Source organism: Hypanus sabinus, chromosome 5 (genome assembly GCF_030144855.1).
Source record: "Hypanus sabinus isolate sHypSab1 chromosome 5, sHypSab1.hap1, whole genome shotgun sequence".
Taxonomy (NCBI): domain Eukaryota; kingdom Metazoa; phylum Chordata; class Chondrichthyes; order Myliobatiformes; family Dasyatidae; genus Hypanus; species Hypanus sabinus.
Window position 1 is genome coordinate 75,806,364 of NC_082710.1, and position 18,913 is coordinate 75,825,276.

General features: G+C 41.4%; 1 protein-coding gene across 4 annotated transcripts in view; it reads right to left on the reverse strand.

The window, feature by feature from the left end:
• uba6 (ubiquitin like modifier activating enzyme 6) overlaps positions 1-18,913 on the reverse strand; it is a 336,534-nt gene that overhangs the window by 106,733 nt on the left and 210,888 nt on the right. For all 4 annotated transcript variants that reach the window (XM_059970138.1, XM_059970139.1, XM_059970137.1 and 1 more), the window contains 3 exons: positions 13,854-13,943; positions 13,676-13,756; positions 633-761 (listed from right to left, as the gene is read on the reverse strand). In XM_059970138.1, coding sequence (XP_059826121.1) covers positions 633-761; positions 13,676-13,756; positions 13,854-13,943 — 300 coding nt within the window. The remainder of the gene's footprint in view (positions 1-632; positions 762-13,675; positions 13,757-13,853; positions 13,944-18,913) is intronic.

Genomic DNA, 18,913 nt, shown 5'->3' on the forward strand with positions numbered 1-18,913 from the left:
TGTAGCTCAATGCATCTTATACAGATGTAGTTATCAGGGTGACTGAGGTCTCCCACAACTGCCACAGCTGACACGAACATACCACTAACCCTGAACCCATTTTCACAACACTAGTTGGGCACTAATAGACAAAGGAAGAAGAAAATTTACTAAAGTCTTACCTTAGTTTTAGCCATTTCTTGCCGAAGCTTCTTCAACCAAAGTCTCAAACTCTCCATCCACCCTCGAACAATATGACCACTCCCACAATGGCCACTCTGCTTAAACCTGACCTCTTTATATTGGCCCTTGCTAAGTGCTGAATTACCCTGTAATCTCAGAATATCCTGACTGATTCTGCTCGCTTTTTTCACACACTGTGTAATACATCATTTGCGTCAACACCAACACTATCTGAAGGTGTGCTGGGGTCAGCCTGCAAATGTCACCATACTTCTAGCACCAACATAGCATGCAACTTACTAAACTCTACATCTTTGGAATTTGGCAGGAAACCAAAGCATCTGGAGGAAATCCTCATGGTCACAGAGAGAACATACAAATTCTGAACAGGCAGCAGTGAGAAATGAATTTGGAACATATCCTGAAATAATTTGTGTACATAGGGATGGACTGGATGAATACTACCTTACCTTATGATGGAAATATTTTTCAAACTTTACTCGTGCCAGAGACACACACTGATGCCAGTCTGTAGGCCATCTACTAAGTAATTTAATTGCTTGAAATGATCCTTCTAAACTGTCTCCATTTATCATTCTCTGAAAAACAAAAAAACAACTTTTTATCTCCTTTCACTGAGCTTTGCAATTTATAGTGAACAAATACTCTTACACTACGAACAGAATGAAGCAAAATATGGAATGCAGCAGATAGTCAAATTTTTAAATACATTGCTCAACAAACTAAGCATATTATCACTTATCATTGCAAAATTAAAGACATGATGTAAATATAAGAACAAATGGATTGCGAATTCAATGAAGAATGAACCAGGAGAATGGGATGTTCTACTTGGCTTGGCTCTGTGACTCCATATTTGTTCTGAGCTGAAATTTACAATGTTAAACTTAACTATTAAGTTTAAGATTGGTTGATTTTGTGGTTCTTTGCTGATGCTCAAAATAAGACCTGTTGATTATAATCAGTGACTAGGAAACCTATGCACGAGTTAGTTCACAGTGTTAAGACTTGCTATCAATTCTCAAGATGTACCATCGAGCCAGATATGGTTCAACTGGCTGACAGGTAACGTGTCATGTTTTGGATAACGTTGATCTGTGATATAAGGTCATATTGAATTTGGGGGAGTTAGCCAGTTGGATTCAGAATTGCCTCAATGACAACAAGCAGAGGGCTGATTCACCGAGAGACCTGCGACCAGTTGCCTACACCAGAAGTCAATGTTGAGCCCTCTTTGGGAGCAGCCGGTGTATGAGTGGGCTGGTGTTGGAGAGGAGGGTTTGAGGCTTTGGCTTGAAGAAGCAAAGGCTAAGGTAACTTTCTTTGTCCATTACTTGTGCAGTGACATGTAGAAATTCTGAGCGATTTCTAGTTTTCCTGATAACAACATCGGCAACATCAACTGCAACTCTTTACAAATCATGTGAGGGAACTGGAATTTCAGCTACAGAGAGGAGCTGTAGGAGCTATAGGAGCTACAGAGAGTTTGACACTCCAATGTTGCAGGGTGGGTGACCAATTAGTAGGAGAAAGTTACGAGTAGACATAACAGAGTTTCCCTCAATAATGAGATAATGCAGTGGGGTGGGGTAAAACAACCTAACATGGGGAAGGTGCAGTGACCAGGTCTCTGGCACTGAGTTTGGCTCTTTGGCTCAGAAGGGAAGGGGGTAAGAAGTACAGTGGTGATATTCCAGTTAAGGTGGCACCAGTATACAATGGTCGATATCTTTCAGGTAACCCTTGAAAATCTTTTTACTTCTTTTGTCTGTTTTTCACCTTAAATGTGTCTCTGGGACTGTTACAGCCTGCGATTTACCGTTTGGAGATCATTTGAGTGATCCAGTGCTTTGCTGTCTCCAGGATGACTCCAGGAAGTGTGTACTTGGATGGCTTCGATGCAAAAAAATGCGTGAGCTTATGTTCAAGTTCATTTTGTCAATTAAAGTGCAAACGTTAATTGCTAATTTAATTTTTGAGGAAGATTGAGACATTGAGGCAAATGTGAAAGGCAAATCGAGAGTTCCTTTTGACTTTGCTGGAGAAGGAATCTGTGAGCAGCCTATCATTGTGATAGGCGGGTAGGCCTTTCTGTCTCATATGGAATCCTGCTCTTTCAATGAATGTTGGTGATAGCATAGGATGGTGTCATGGTTCTGCATTTATGGATTGGACTAATGCATTCGTGGACATTTTCACACTTATGGTTTTTGTATTCTGTGTTTTTATTGCCCGTTCCTTTTCCATTTTGTTGTGCAAGAGGAGGGTGACTGTTTTAAAATTCTGCATTTTTATTGCCTGTTCCTTTTCCGTTTTGTTGTGCGAGGGGAGAGGGTTTGTGGGTTGATGTTTTGTTAGTTTTTTTGTGGGGCAGGGTTGTTTTATTGGGGGAAGAACCAATGTTCCTGTTTTGTTTTGTGCGGGGGGAGCGGGGGTTTTGGAGGGTTGATAATTGGAATGCTGCTCTTTCTTGCGCAATGGGGGGGCGAAGAGCTGGGTGGATTTGATGCTTCTCTCTGAATGACTTTCATGTTCTTTCTTTCGTGGCTATCTGAAGAAGACAAATTTTAGCTATGTATGGATACATGCTTTGATGTAGGACTGGATATTTAGAGGCACAGACAGGAGATTCTGTGGATGCGAAACACAAATGGATAGTACCTTGCCTCCAGGGATGTTTCAGATCAAATGCACAGCACTCTGAAGGGGAGGGTGAGCAGTCATAAGTTGTGGCATATATTAGTACCAAAACATAGGAAGGAAAATTGTATGAAGTCGTTGAGTGAAGTACTGTGCAGACACAACAGAAGCATTCCCGTTTAGGTCCAGTGAAGAGCTTCAAAGAGCAGGAAGTTTTTCGAGGGGAGTCGTTGACTTGAGTACTGCGCAGACGCAACAGAAGTGCTTCCACACAGGTCCAGTGAAGAGCTTTAAAAACCCAGTCTCCAAAACATAAAAGAGGGGTACCGCATAGAGCAGTCATCGTTGGAGTTGTCTGAGCCAGAGTAGTGCTTTGGTTCAACAGGGCTTCAGCAAGGAAAGGTGACGGCAAGGTTAGTAGGTAAGTTCATTCCTTCTTTTTTTTCTTATTTAACTCTTAAGAGAATGGGGGTAAATCTGCAGAGTAGCTATTCTGTTCTGGGTGTCAGATCAGAAGACAGATAAATACATGACTGTCAGGAAAGGGAAGGGAGAAACATCAGATCGTGGAGAGCACCCCTGTGGCTGTCCCACTCAATAACAAGTACTCCATTCTGAGTACTGTTGGCGGGAGGGGGTGCAAGGGGAGGGTGGGGAACAACCTATCTGGGCAAAGCTACAGTAGCTGTACCTCTGGCACTGAGTCTGGCCCTGCGGCTCAGAAGGGCAGAAAATTGAAGAGGATGGCAGCAGTAACAGGGGACTCTATAGTTAGGGCGACAGATAGGTGATTTCTGTGGATGCAGAAAGGAAACATGGATGGCAGTTTTCCTCCCAGATGCCTGGGTCCGCAATGCTTCTGAATGTGACCACAATATCCTGAATAGGGACCGGGACCAGACAGGTGTCACAATACATATGGATCTGGGGTTACGACGATGAACAGCTTTAAGCTCTTTGGCATAAACATCACCAAGGATTTTACATGGTCTGTAGATACCAGCTGTGTGGAGAAAAAGGCACAATGGCACCTCTTTCACCTCAGATGGTTGAAGAAGTTTGGTATGGCCCCCCCAAATTCTAAGAACTCTCTAAAGGGGCATGATTGAGAGCATCCTCACTGGCTGCATCATTACCTGGCATGGGAACTGTATTTCCCTCAATCGTAGGACTCTGCAGAGAGTGGTATGGGCAACCTAGTGCATCTGTGGATGTGAACTTCCCAGTATTTAGGGCATTTACAAAGAAAGTTGTGTAAAAAGGGCCTGAAGGATTATTAGGGACTTGAGTCACCCCAACAACTAACTGTCCAGCTGGTACCATCCAGGAAATGGTACCGCAGCATAAAAGCCAGGACCAACAAGCCAGGACAGCTTCGTCTATCAGGCCATCAGACTGATTAATTCATGCTGACACAACTGTATTTCAATGTTATATTGACTATCCTGTTGTATATAATATTTATTATAAATTACTATAATTGCCCATTTAGACAGTGACATAACGTAAAGATTTTTACTCCTCATGTATATGAAGGATGTAAGTAATAAAGTCGATTCAATTCACATATTGGTACCAATGACATAGATAGAAAAAGGGAGAAGGTCCTGAAAGCAGTATACAGGAAGTTGGAAAGGAAGCTGAGAAGCAGGACCTCAAGGGTAGTAATCTCAGTGTTGCTACCTGTGCCACATGACAGAAAGACAGACAGACAGACATACTTAATTGATCCTGAGGGAAATTGGGTTTCCCTCTGTCAGAATGAGCTGACAGATAAATGCATGGCTGAAGAATTGGAGCAGGGGACAGGGATTCAAATTTCTGGATAATTCGGACCTCTTCTGGTGCAGCTGGGACAAGGAACGGCTTGCACTTGAATCTGAGAGGAACCAATATCCTTGCGGGGAGATTTGCTAGAGCTGTTGGAAGTGGTTTTAACTAGTTTATAATATGCCAGGGGGATGGGAACCAGTTTCATAGAGCTGAGGATGAGCCAGCAGGTTTACAAGTAGATGTGATATGTAATATAAGTGTAAGGAAGGACAAGCGAATAACTGGGTAGAACTGCAGACTGAGCAAAGAGTTAAGTTGTACCATAAAGGAAAAATCCAAAAGTGTGAAGAATACAGGACTGAAGGCGCTGTATTTAAACGTGCGTAGCATTCAGAATAAGGTGGACGAACTTGTGGTGCAATTAGAGATTGGTCGATATGATGATGTGGGCATCATTGAGTCGTGGCTGAAAGAAGGGCATAGTTGGGAGTTTAAAATTAAAAGACATTCTTAGTATCGAAAGGCATAGGTGGTGGTGTGGCTCTGTTGGTGAGTGATGGAATTACATCTTTAGATAGAGGTGACATAGGATCAGAGAATGTTGAATCTTTATGGATGGAGTTAAGAAATTGCAAGGGTGAAAAAACCATCATGGGAATCGTATATAGACCGCCATATAGTAGCCAAGCTGTGGGGTTGAGATTGCAAAGGGAGCAAAAGGCATGTCATAAAGGAATGTCACAATTGTAATGGGGATTTCAATATGTGACTGGGAAAATCAGGCTGGTGTTGGATCGCAAGAGAGGGCATTTGTTGAATGCCTATGAGATGGCTTTTTAGAGCAGCTTGTGCTTGAGCCAATGAGGGAAAAGGCTATCTCAGATTGGCTGTTGCGTAATAACCCAGAGCCATTGGGAAGCATGAAAGTAAAGGAATTCTTAGGAGGCAGTGATCATGATATGATTGAATTCATACTGCAGTTTGTGAGAGCCATATGTATCAGTAACACAATGGATTAAAGGAATTACAGAGGCATGAGAGAGGAGCTTACTCAGGTAGATTGGAAGAGGATACTGTCAGGGATGTTGGCAGAGCAGAGATGGCTGAAGTTTCTGGGAATAGTTCACAAGGCACATGACAGATATATCCCACAGAAGGATATATGGCAGGGCGAGGCAACTGTGACTAACAAGGGAAATTAAGGACCGCATAAAAGTCAAGAAAAGAGCATATAACGTAGCAAAAGTGAGTGGGAAGTTAGATGATTGAGAAGTTTTTAAAAAATCAAACAAAAGGCAACTAACAAAGCTATAAGAAGGGAAAAGATAAAATATGAGGGCCAACTAGCTGATAATATAAAGCAGAATACTAGAAGTTTTTTTTTAGTTAAATAAAAAGGAAAAGGGAGGTGAGAGTTGATATCGAACCACTGGAAAATGATGCTGGTGAGGTAGTAATGGAGGACAAAAAAAATGGCAGATGAACTTAATAAGTACAAAGTACTTTGCCTCAGTCTTTACTGTGGAAAACACTAGTTGTATGGCAGAGGTTTGTGAGTGTAAGGGTGCAGGAGTACGTGCCATTTGTATGACAAAGGAAAAAGTGCCAGGCAAACTGAATAGGTCTTAAGGTGGATAAGTCACCTGGGCCTGATGGACTATATCCCAGAGTCCTGAGAGAGATTGCTGAAGAATAATGAATGCATTGGTCATGATCTTTCACGAATCATTTGATTCTGGCATGGTCCCGGAGGACTGGAAAATTGCAAATGTCATTCCACTCTTTTAAGACAGCCTAATGTGGCAGGAGCAGGCTGCAGCGCTGAGAGTTCTCGCAGTTCAGCGGCACTCGATTAAAAAGAGAGTTTTGCAGGTGTTCAGACTCATCCTGATGGCCCATTCAGCGGCAGGAGCAGGCCACAGTAGTGAGGGTTCTTGCAGTTTGGTAATGTTGTTTAAAAGGAGAGTTTTGCAGGCGTTCAAACTCATTCTGATGGGCCAATCAGCGGAGGGTGCAAACCACAGAAACGAGGCTTTTTGCAGGTTGGCAACGTGTGTTTAAACCTGCAGAAGGGATAAACAGGGTGTCCATTGTTGGAAGTAAGCCAGTGGTGAGAGTAGGATAGAGTGGTGTCTACTTAAAACAGGGATGTGGAGAAATTTCTTTAGCCAGAGGGTAGTGAATTTGTGGAATTTATTAACACAGGCATCTGTGGAAGCCAGGTCATTGGGTGTATTTGAAAGGCCGAAAAGGCTCGATGGGCCAAATAGCCCAATTCTGATCCTCTGTTGTATGGTCTTAGGGCAAAAGGCAGGAAAGTATAGGCCAGTAAGCCTAATCAGAGTGGTTGTTAAAGCATTGAAGTCTATCATTAAGGATGTGGTTTCGGGGTACCTGGAGAATAATGATAAGTCAAAGTCAGCATGGATTCTGCAAAAAGAAATCTTGCTTGACAAACCTTCTAGAGTTCTTCAAGGAAGTAACAGGCAGGGTGGACAAAGGAGAGGCAGTGGATGTCATTTAGTTGGATGTTCAGAATGTGCCACACGAGGCTGCTTTACAAGATAAAATCCCATGGCATTACATGAAAGATACTGGCACTGATAGAGGAATGGCTGACAGGCAGGAGGCAGCGAGTGGAGATAAAGGGGCAGGGGAGAGTTTAAACTAGAATTGTTGGGGAGTGGGAATCAAACTGAAGAGACTGGGGAAGAGACGGTTGGCTCACAAATAGAGAAAGCTTGTAGATAGTGTGAGAGAGAGGATAGGCAGGTGATAGAGAAGGGACGCACTCAGACTGAAGGCTTGAGATGTGTCTATTTTTATGCAAGGAGTGTTGTGAACAAAGCGGATGAGCTTAGAGCATGGATCAGTACTTGGAGATATGATGTGGTAGTCATTACAGAGACTTGGATGGCTCAGGGACAAGACTGGTGACTTCAAGTGCCGGGTTTCAGAAAGGACAGGGAGGGAGGCAAAAGAGGTGGGAGTGTGGCACTGTTGATCAGAGATAGACTCACAGCTGCAGAAAAGGTGGACGCCATGGAGGTTATGGACATCTATACCCACGTCTATGGACCTCTGTGGGTGGAGGTTAGGAACAGGAAGGGGTCAATAACTTTACTTGGTATTTTTTATAGGCCGCCTAATAGTAACAGGGATATTGAGGAGCAGATAGGGAAACAGATCCTGTAAAGGTGTAATAGTAAGAGTTGTCGTGATGGGAGACTTTAATTTCCCAAATATCGATTGGCATCTCCCAAGAGCAAGGGGTTTAGATAATGTGGAGTTTGTTAGGTGTGTTCAGGAAGGTTTCTTGACACAATATGTAGATAAGCGTACAAGAGGGAAGGCTGTACTTGATTTGGCATTGGGAAATTAACCTGGTCAGGTGTCAGATCTCTCAGTGGGAGAGCATTTTGGAGATAGTGATCATAATTCTATCTCTGTTACAATAGCATTGGAGAGAGATAGGAACAGACAAGTTAGAAAAGCGTTTAATTGGAGTAAGGGGAATTATGAGGCTATCAGGTGGGAAATCAGAGGCTTAAGTTGGAAACAGATGTTCTCAGGGACAAGTACGGAAGACACAGCAAATATTCAGGGATTATTTGTGCAGAGTTCTTTATAGGTATGTTCCAATAAGACAGGGAAGTTATGGTAGAGTACAGGTACCATGATGCACAAAGGCTGTAATAAATCTAGTCAAGAAGAAAAGAAAAGCTTACAAAAGGTTCAGAGAGCTAGGTAATGTTAAACATCTAGAAGATGATAAGACTGATAGGAAGGAGCTTAAGAAGGAAATTAGGAGAGCCAGAAGGGGCCATGAGAAGGCCTTGATGGGCAGAATTAAGGAAAACTCCAAGGCATTCTACAAGTATGTGAAGAGCAAGAGGGTAAGACATGAAAGAATAGGTCCTATCAAGTGTGACAGTGGGAAAGTGTGTATGGAACCAGAGGAAATAGCAGAGATACTTAATGAATACTTTACTTCAGTATTCACTATGGAAAAGGATCTTGGTGATTGTAGTGATGACTTGCAGCAGACTGATAAGCTTGAGAATGTAGACATTACGAAAGAAGATGTGCTTTTCGAAAGCATCAAGTTTGTCAAGTTGCTGGGACCGGACAAAATGTACCCCAGGCTACTGTGGGAGGCGAGGGAGGAGATTGCTGAGCCTCTGGTGATGGTCTTTTCATCATCAATGGGGATGGGAGAGGTTCCCGAGGATTGGAGGGTTGCGGATGTTGTTCCTTTATTCAAGAAAGGGAGTTTGAGATAGCCCAAGAAATCATAGACCAGTGAGTGTTAAGCTGATGGAGAAGATCCTGAGAGGCAGGATTTATGAACATTTGGAGAGGTATAATTTGGAGAGGAGTAGTCAGCATAGCTTTGTCAAGGGCAGTTCGTGCCTTATGAGCTTGACTGAATTTTTTGAGGACGTGGCTAAACACATTGATGAAGGAAGAGCAGTAGATGTAGTGTATATGGAATTCAGCATGGCATTTGATAAGGTACCCCATGCAAGGCTTACTGAGAAAGTAAGGAGGCATGGGATCCAAGGGGACATTGCTTTATGGATCCAGAAATGGCTTGCCCACAGAAGGCAAACAGTGGTTGTAGACGAGTCATATTCTGCATGGAGTTCGGTCACCAGCAGAGTGCCTCAGGGATCTGCTCTGGAACCCTTACTCTTCGTCATTTTCATAAATGATCTGGATGAGGAAGTGTTAGTAAGTAAGTTAGTTAGTAAGTTTGCTGTTGACACAAAGGTTGGAGGTGTTGTGGATAGTGTGGAGGGCTGTCAGAGGTTACAGCGGAGCATTGATAGGATGCAAAACTGAGCTGAGAAGTGGCAGATGGAATTCAACCCAGTTAAGTGTAAAGTGGTTCATTTTGGTAGGTCAAATACGATGGTAGAATATAGTATTAGTGGTAAGACTATTGGCAGTGTGGAGGATCGGAGGGATCTTCGGGTCCGAGTCCATTGGACGCTGAAAGCAGCTGCTCAGGTTGACTCTGTGGTGAAGAAGGCATATGGTGTATTGGCCTTCATCAATCGTGGAATTGAATTTAGGAGCCGAGAGGTAATGTTGCAGCTATATAGGACCCTGGTCAGACCCCACTTAGAGTACTGTGCTCAGTTCTGGTTGCCTCACTACCGGAAGGATGTGGATGTGGTGCAGAGGAGATTTAGAAGGATGTTGCCTGGATTGGGGAGCGTGCCTTATGAGAATGGGTTGAATGAACTTGGCCTTTTCTCCTTGGAGCAAAGGAGAATGAGAGGTGACCTGATAGAGGTGTACAAGATGATGAGAGGCATAGATTGTGTGGATAGTCAGAAGCTTTTACCCAGGGCTCAAATGGTTGCCACAAGAGGACATAGGTTTAAGGTGTTGGGGAGTAGGTACAGAGGAGATGCCAGGGGTAAGTTTTTTACTTAGAGAGTAGTGAGTGTGTGGAATGGGCTCCCGGCAACGGTGGTGGAGGCGGATACGATAGTGTCAATTAAGAGGCTTTTAGATAGGTACATGGAGCTTAGTAAAATAAAGGGCTATAGGTAAACCTAGTAATTTCTAAGGTAAGGACATGTTCAGCACAACTTTGTGGGTCTATTGTGCTGTAGGTTTTCTATGTTTCTATGTTTAACTCTCTTTTATTCTACCTGTCTCAACTATAATACATGTAGCTCATTACACAGACATACTGTGTGTAATAAACCTGCCCCTCATGTTTCTACTAATTTTTCCCCCTTTCACTTTAAACCTATGCTCTTTAGTTCTTGCTTTCCCAAACCAGGAAAAATGCATTCACTCTATCCATACCCTTCACAACTTTGTAAGTCACTATCTCCCATGCTCCAGGAAACAAAGTCTTAGCCTGCTCAACCTCCCTAATGCCAGCCCAAGTCCTGGGAACATTTTTGTAAATCTTTTCTGCAGTCTTTCTAGTTTAGTAACATCTCTCCAAAATTAGATCAACGAAAACTGAACTAAGTCTGCAAGTGCCTCACCAGCATCCTTTAGGAATGCATAAAGATATCTCACATTTTACATTCAGTGTCCTGACTTATGAAGGGCAGAGTGCCAATAGCCTTCTTCACCACCTTGACGACCTGTGAATCTTCTTTCAAGGAACCAAACTTCTGCAACATGCCCCAGGGTCTTGCTGTACACTCCTAGATTTGAATGTCCATAATGCATCACCTCTCCAGTTTAAAGCCCATTTATCAATTCTCAGCTTATTTACTCAGTTGATCAAGATCCCTCTGTAATTTTTGATAATGTTCTCCATTGTACCAACTATTTTAGTGTTATCTGAATGCCTTTTTACACATATTTTACACAAAATACACATTTTTATCCAACTTGTTGCTATAGTTAGGAAACAACAATGGTCCCAGATTTTGATTATAAGATTTAAAATAATGACAGAAAAAGACAAAGTCCTACATGACACATTCTGCCCACCCAGTGTCAGGGCTACACTTTTACAATGGCCATAATGGATATTACCCATCAGTTAAACTGCCCCTATTTGGTAATTAACAGGTGAGGAATCGGCAAAGGAAGCGACGCATAAATAGAAAAAAACAAGAGAAAGGAAGCTGGGTCCTCTCCAGAACTTCTCCACCAATGACAACTGATGTCACATGATTCTAAGAGAAAGGCAAAAAATGCAAGGTGCCATCTTCATAATATATTCTTTACTAAGTCATAGTAGCAGAATTAGGCCATTTGGCCAATTGAGTCTACTCCGCCATTCAATCATGGCTGATCTCATTTTTTTCCCTCGTTAGCCCTACTCGCTGTCTTCTCCCTGCAAACTTTGATGCTGTAGCCAATCAAGACCCTATCAAGCTTTGCCTTAAATACATCCAACAACCTGGCCTCCACAGCTGCCTGTGGTAACAAATTCCACAAAAACATTTCTCAGGATCTCTTTTTTAAATGGACCTCTATCCTGAGACTGTGCCCTCTTGCATAGACTCCCCATACCATGGAAAACATCCTTTCCACATCTACTTTGTCTAGGCCTTTCAACATTCAAAAGGTTTCAATGAGATCCCCCTTCATTCTTCTAAATTCCAGCAAGTACAGACCCATAGCCATCAAATATTCCTCATATGATAAACCTTTCATTCCTGAAATTACTCTTGTGAAACTCCTCTGAACTCTTTCCAATGCCAGCACATCTTTTCTTCGATGAGGAGCCCAAAACTGTTCACACTGCACAAGGTGAGGCCTCACCAGTGCCTTATAAAGTCTCACCATCTTGTACTCTAGACCTCTTGAAATGAATGCTAACATTGCAGTTGCATTCTTCATCACTGACTCAACCTGCAAGTTAACCTTTAGGGTGTTCTGCACAAGAACTTCCAAGTCCCCTTGTATCTCAGATTTTCGGATTTTCTCCCCGTTTAAACCGAAATGCACGACCATGCATTTTCCAACACTATTTTATTTGACACTCTTTTGCCCATTCTCCTAATCTGTCCAAGTCTTTCTGCAGTCTACCCGTTTCCTCAACACTACCTGCCACTCCACCGATCTTCATATCATCTGCAAACTTGGCAACAAAGCCATCTGTTGCAGGGAATGCATCATTCCTGTATCCATCCTATCACACTCTTCAAGAATTTCTTCTAAATTCTAGAAATTATGGGCTTAAGGTGCTTAAACTCACAGAAGAAACCCAATATCCTAGTAATCAAGCTAGTCAACCATCATTGCATTCCTTCTAATGCAAGTAATTATCATTCCTTTAGGGCACAATATTCCAGTGAAGTCTCACCATGTAATTGTAGTAAGACGTTTTCACTCTTGTACTCAAATCCTCGTGCAGTAAAGGACAGCATTATATGATTTCCTAATTTGCTGCTGAACATGAATATTAGCTTTCAATACAAGGATTTTTAAGTCCCAACCAACACCAATATTTTTTTAATTTCTCAACATTTATAAAGATATTTGACCACATATTCTTCCATGTTACTGCCCAAATGCCACGTCCTTGAATATTCAGGGTTGTTCATATTGGCTTCAAACCTGTCAGCTTTTTCACCCACACTGCCACAAAGCTTAGTGTCATTAACAGACTTAGATACTTGATCCTCTCATCCTGCAACACTGTTGCAGTTTGTGACATTGACCTCTGCAGCACCCAGTTAGTCACAGTAACCAATCATCAATTCATACCAATAATGGCCCCTTATCTACTCCTTTTATCCATTCCGATATGTCAATCCATGGCCTCCTCTACTGTTGAGATGAAGCCACACTCAGGTTGGAGGAACAATACCTTATACTTCGTCTCGGTAGCCTTCAACTTGACAGAATGAACATTGGTTTCTCTAACTGTCGTTAATGCCCTCCTCCCCTTCTTACTCCATCCCGATTTTTAAATTATTATTATTTTTTTCTCTCTCCTTCCCTCTCACAATAGCTTCTTGACTGTTCTCTATCTTCCTCTGGTGCTCCCCTCCCCCTTTCTTTCTTCCAAGGCCTTCCGTCCTATGATACTCCCCTTTCACAAGCCTTCTATCCCTTTTGCCAATCAACTTCCCAGTTCTTAGCTTCATCCCTCCCCCTCCTGTCTTCTCCTATCATTTCGGGTCTCCCCCCCCCCCCCCAAATCTCTTACTATCTCTTTTTACCGATAGTCCTGACGAAGGGTCTCGACCCGAAACGTCGACAGTACTTCTTCCTATAGATGCTGCCTGGTCTGCTGTGTTCAAATCTCACCATGTCATATAAATCAGCAATAATAAATCTGATTTTGATTGAGAATTGTACCATGATTAACTGTTAATAAGATATACACTTTAAAGTAACATATACAGCTATTGCCAAGCATCTAAAGCAATAACTTTGGAAAGAAAAGTTATCAACAACTATGTCAATTCTATGTTCTCATTTGGAGACTCTCAGGTTTTGTAAACAAGGCTCTACTTTGAAGGAGAAAACACAAGTGGCTACAACAAACTATTAAGTAACCTGGTGATACTCAACTAACATGAAATCACAACATTTTTAAACCCTGGCTCTCTTACTCACATCTCAGTGCAGTTATTCTCACCTGCAGTACATTTTCTGTTGATTTGTATGTATCCCAGAAATTGTTATACATTGAGGGTTTGTATGAAAAGCAGCTTTCAAACTGGAATCAGAAATGGAATAAAACATTCTTTTAGAATTAACTTGCTTTTCCAAAAATTCAATTGAAAACATGAACTAATGCTTTCACTGTTGAATACCTTATCTCTGGACCACTGTATTGTGTGCTCAATTAATGCTGGAAAGGATTTCAATGTACAAAATGGAATTTCTTCTTCAGGAGGATCTCGCTGTAAAAACAAACAACAGATGAACAAATTGCTAAGGTATGCATATATTTAATATCTTGTACCACTCTCATATTAATAATTTCAAATATACATTACACAAGTCTTCATTTACTGTTCAGAAAAGCTACTATTTAAATTCATTTATGCCAGCAGTAAGAGCATGCTATTTTAATGTTAAAATCCCTGCCTCAACTATTAATTTCAATAATAGAATTTAATCGTGACAAGTCTGAGCAAATATAATTTGAAAGGGAAAGACATACACAGTAAATGTAGGTCCCTAAAGATATTTATCCCATTATCGTGATCCCCAGTTCTATCTGAAGACTTGAAGATGGCTAACATTGTTCTCTTAATTAAGAAGGGCCACAAGGACAAGTCAGGAAAGTACAAGCTGATGAGTTAAATTTAACTGAGAGGAAAATTAATAAAGGTAACTCTGACAGACACCATCTACTGCATATGGGAAGGACAGTTGGCATGGCAATGTACAGGGGACACCATGTCTCATAAGGAATAGGGATCAACTTAAGGATCAAGGATTTAGGATCAAATTTATTTGCCATATACATTTAAAAGTATTAAGAATTTGCAGTTTTGTGTTGGTGCAACATGGGGCAGTATTAAGCAATTATAAAGAACAAAGAAAAGATGGATAGGACTGGACTCAGAGTGAGATTTTTGATTGGAGAAAGGCTAACTTTGAGGAGATGCAAAAGGATTTAGAAGGAGTGGACTGGGACAAGTTGTTTTATGGGAAGGATGTAATAGAGAAATGGCAGTCATATAAAGGTGAAATTTGAGGGTACAGAATCTTTATGTTCCTGTTAGGTTGAAAGGAAAGGTTAAAGGCTTGAGGTAGCCATGGTTTTCAAGGGATATTGGAAACTTGGTTAGGAAAAAGAGAGATACCTACAATAAATATAAGCAGCATGGAGTAAATGAGGTGGTCAAGGAATATAAAGAATGTAAGAAGAATCTTAAGAAAGAAATTAGAAAAGCTAAAAGAAGATACAAGGTTGCTTTGGCAAGTAAGGTGAAAATAAATTCAAAGGGTTTCTACAGTTATATTAATAGCAAAAGGATAGTGAGGGATAAAATTGGTCCCTTAGAGAATCAGAGTGGACAGCTATGTGTGGAGCCAAAGGAGATGGGGGAGATTTTGAACAATATCTTTTCTTCGGTATTCACTAAGGAGAAGGATAAGATAAGGGAAACAAGCAGGAAAGTTATGGAAACTATGACGATTAAAGAAGAGGAAGTACTGGCGCTTTTAAGGAATATAAAAGTGGATAAATCTCCGGGTCCTGACAGGATATTCCCTAGGACCTTGAGGGAGGTTAGTGTAGAAATAGCAGGGGCTCTGACAGAAATATTTCAAATGTCATTAGAAACGGAGATAGTGCCAGAGGACTGGCGTATTGTTCATGTGGTTCCATTGTTTAAAAAGGGTTCTAAGAGTAAACCTAGCAATTATAGGCCTGTCAGTTTGACGTCAGTGGTGGGTAAATTAATGGAAAGTATTCTTAGAGATGGCATATATAATTATCTGGATAGACAGGGTCTGATTAGGTACAGTCAGCATGGATTTGTGTGTGAAAGGTCATGTTTGACAAATCTTATTGAATTTTTTGAAGAGGTTATGAGGAAAGTTGACGAGGGTAAAGCAGTGGATGTTGTCTATATGGACTTCAGTAAGGCCTTTGACAAGGTTCCACACAGAAGGTTAGTTAGGAAGGTTCAATCATTAGGTATTAATATTGAAGTAAAAAAATGGATTCAACAGTGGCTGGATGGGAGATGCCAGAGAGTAGTGGTGAATAACTGTTTGTCAGGTTGGAGGCTGGTGACTAGTGGTGTGCCTTAGGGATCTGTACTGGGTCCAATGTTGTTTGTTATATACATTAATGATCTGGATGATGGGGTGGTAAATTGGATTAGTAAGTATGCAGATGGCATACATAAGGTAGTTGGCGCTGTGGATAATGAAGTAGGTTTTCAAAGTTTGCAGAGAGATTTAGGCCAGTGGGCTGACCGATGGCAGATGGAGTTTAATGCTGATAAGTGTGAGGTGCTACATTTTGGTAGGAATAATCCAAATAGGACATACATGGTAAATGGTAGGGCATTGAAGAATGGAGTAGAACAGAGTGATCTAGGAATAATGGTGCATAGTTCCCTGAAGGTGGAATCTCATGTGGATAGGGTAGTGAAGAAAGATTTTGGTATGCTGGCCTTTATAAATCAGAGCATTGAGTATAGGAGTTGGGATGTAATGTTAAAATTTTACAAGGCATTGGTAAGGCCGAATCTGGAGTATTGTGTACAGTTCTGGTCACCGAATTATAGGAAAGTTATCAACAAAATAGAGAGAGTACAGAGAAGATTTACTAGAATGTTACCTGGGTTTCAGCACAAGTTACAGGGAAAGATTGAACAAGTTAGGTCTTTATTCTTTGGAGCGTAGAAGGTTGAGGGGGGACTTGATAGAGATATTTAAAATTATGAAGGGGATAGAGTTTTTTAGATATGCTTTTTCCTATCGTGGATAGGCTTTTTCCATCGAGAGTAGGGGAGATTCAAACAAGAGGATATGAGTTGAGAGTTCGGGGGCAAAAGTTTAAGGGTAACACAAAGGGGAATTTCTTTACTCAGAGAGTGGTAGCTGTGTGGAACGAGCTTCCAGTAGAAGTGATAGAGGTAGGTTCGGTATTGTCATTTAAAGTAAAATTGGATAGGTATATGGACAGGAAAGGAATGGAGGGTTATGGGCTGAGTGTGGTTCAGTGGGACTAGGTGAGAGTAAGTGTTTGGCATGGACTAGAAGGGCCGAGATGGCCTGTTTCCATGCTGTAATTGTTATATGGTTATAAATATATAAAAATTAGTACAGATATGGAATAGATGTGCAAAAAATACATAGATACCGGTGTGTGTTTACACAGTAAAAGACATTACAAAAAGTGGTTGAAAATGTTTACAGTCCAATGCAGTGACTGAGATAATAGAGGGGTTGGGGGGAGGGCTATCAAGAATGGTTGATCAGATTAATTGGCTTGGGCGAAGAAATTTTTAAAATGGTGTGAAGTTTTTGTTTTAATAGACCTATAGCACTTTACCTGAAAGGAGCTTTACTATCCATGGTAATGTAATCCAGGTGTTCACTATTCTGTTTAAAAAAATTTCCTCACACATCTCCTTTGAACTTACACCCTCTCACCTTAAATGCATACCCTAATTTTTAGATATTTCGGCCTTTGAGAAAGATATTTGTTGTCTATTCTTTATTGCTATGCATATTTTCTATCAGATCTCCCCTCAGACTTGTCATTAAAAACCACTTCAGTTTGACCAATTACTCTGCATGGTACGTGTGCTCTATTTGAAGCAGCACCCTGGTAAACCCCTAACCAACCCCTCTTTCCTATAATGAAGTAATTAGAATTGAGTGCTGTACTCTAGATGCATCCTAATCAGAATTTTACAAAGCTACAACAAACTTCCTGACTGTTGGACTTAATGCCTCAACTACCAACCTGTTCAGGCGTTTATGGGAGTTATGGACTTGTACCACATGGTCCCTCTGTATATCAGCACTGCTATGGGTCTTGATGCGTACTTACCCTTTATTTTTGATGCATCAAAGTGCAACACTACACATTAGCCCAGATCAATGTCCAGATACCATTTCTCTGCCCATATCCGCAACTCATCAATATCACATGGTATTTTTTGGCTATCTTCTGTTCTACTCAAAATGCCACCAATCTTTGTGTCCTAAGCATACTTACCCACATTTCCATCAAGGATACTTATAAATATCAGTGATGGAATATTCCAGCGTTAATGCCTGCAGAACAACACTAGTTAAGGGCTTTGTACCAGAATAAGACCCATTGACACTACCTTCCATCTTCTATGGGCAAGACAATTCGAAAGCCAAATGGCCAAGTCTCTGTGGCAAGTCTATGGATCTTGACAAATGCCTTACTAGAAAGTACAACATAGATCAGTACAGCACAGGAAGAGGCCCTTTTAGTTCACAATGTTCTGCCAAACCAACTAAATTAGTAATCAAATGGCTAACTAATCTCTTCTGCCCGTACATAGTCCAAATCTTTCCATTTTCCTCTCTTTGATGTCTCTTAAAAGTCTCTAATTTTTCTTCCTTTACCACCACCCCAGGCAGCGCATTCTAGGCACCCACCACTCTCTATGTAAAAAAAAATTGCCCCTCACATCTTAAATGTGTGCTCTCCGGTATTAGACATTTCAACCCTTGGAAAAAGATATTGTCTGTCTATTGTATCATGAAGTACAGCAAGGAGTATCATGAACACAGCGGATGAGCTTTGAGCCTGGATCAGTACTAGGAGCAATGATGTTGTGGCCATTACAGACACTTGGATGGCTCAGGGGCTGGAATGGCTACTTCAAGTGCCAGGCTTGAGATATTTCAGAAAGGACAGGGAGGGAGGCAAAAGAGGTAGGGCGTGGTACTGCTGATCAGAGATAGTGTTACAGCTGCAGAAAAGGAGGAAGACATGGAGGGATTGTCTACGGAGTCTCTGTGGATGGAAGTGAGAAACAGGAAGGGGTCATACCGAGTGTTTTTTATAGACCGCCCAACAATAGTAAAAGGGACATCGAGGGAAAGATAGGGAGACAGATTCTGGAACAGTGCATTAATAACAGGGTTGTCGTGGAGGGAGATTTTAATATCCCCAATATTGACTGGCATCTCTCTAGAACGAGGGGTTTAGATGAAGTTGAGTTTGTTAGTTGTGATCAGGAAGCCTACAAGAGGGGAGGATGTACTAGATCTGGTATTTGGAAATGAACCTGGTCAGTTGTCAGGTCTCTCTGTGAGAGAGCATTTTGGAGCTAGTGATCACAATTCGATCTCCTTTACCATAACATTGGAGAGGGATAGGAGCAGACAAGTTAGGAAAATGTTTAATTGGAATAAG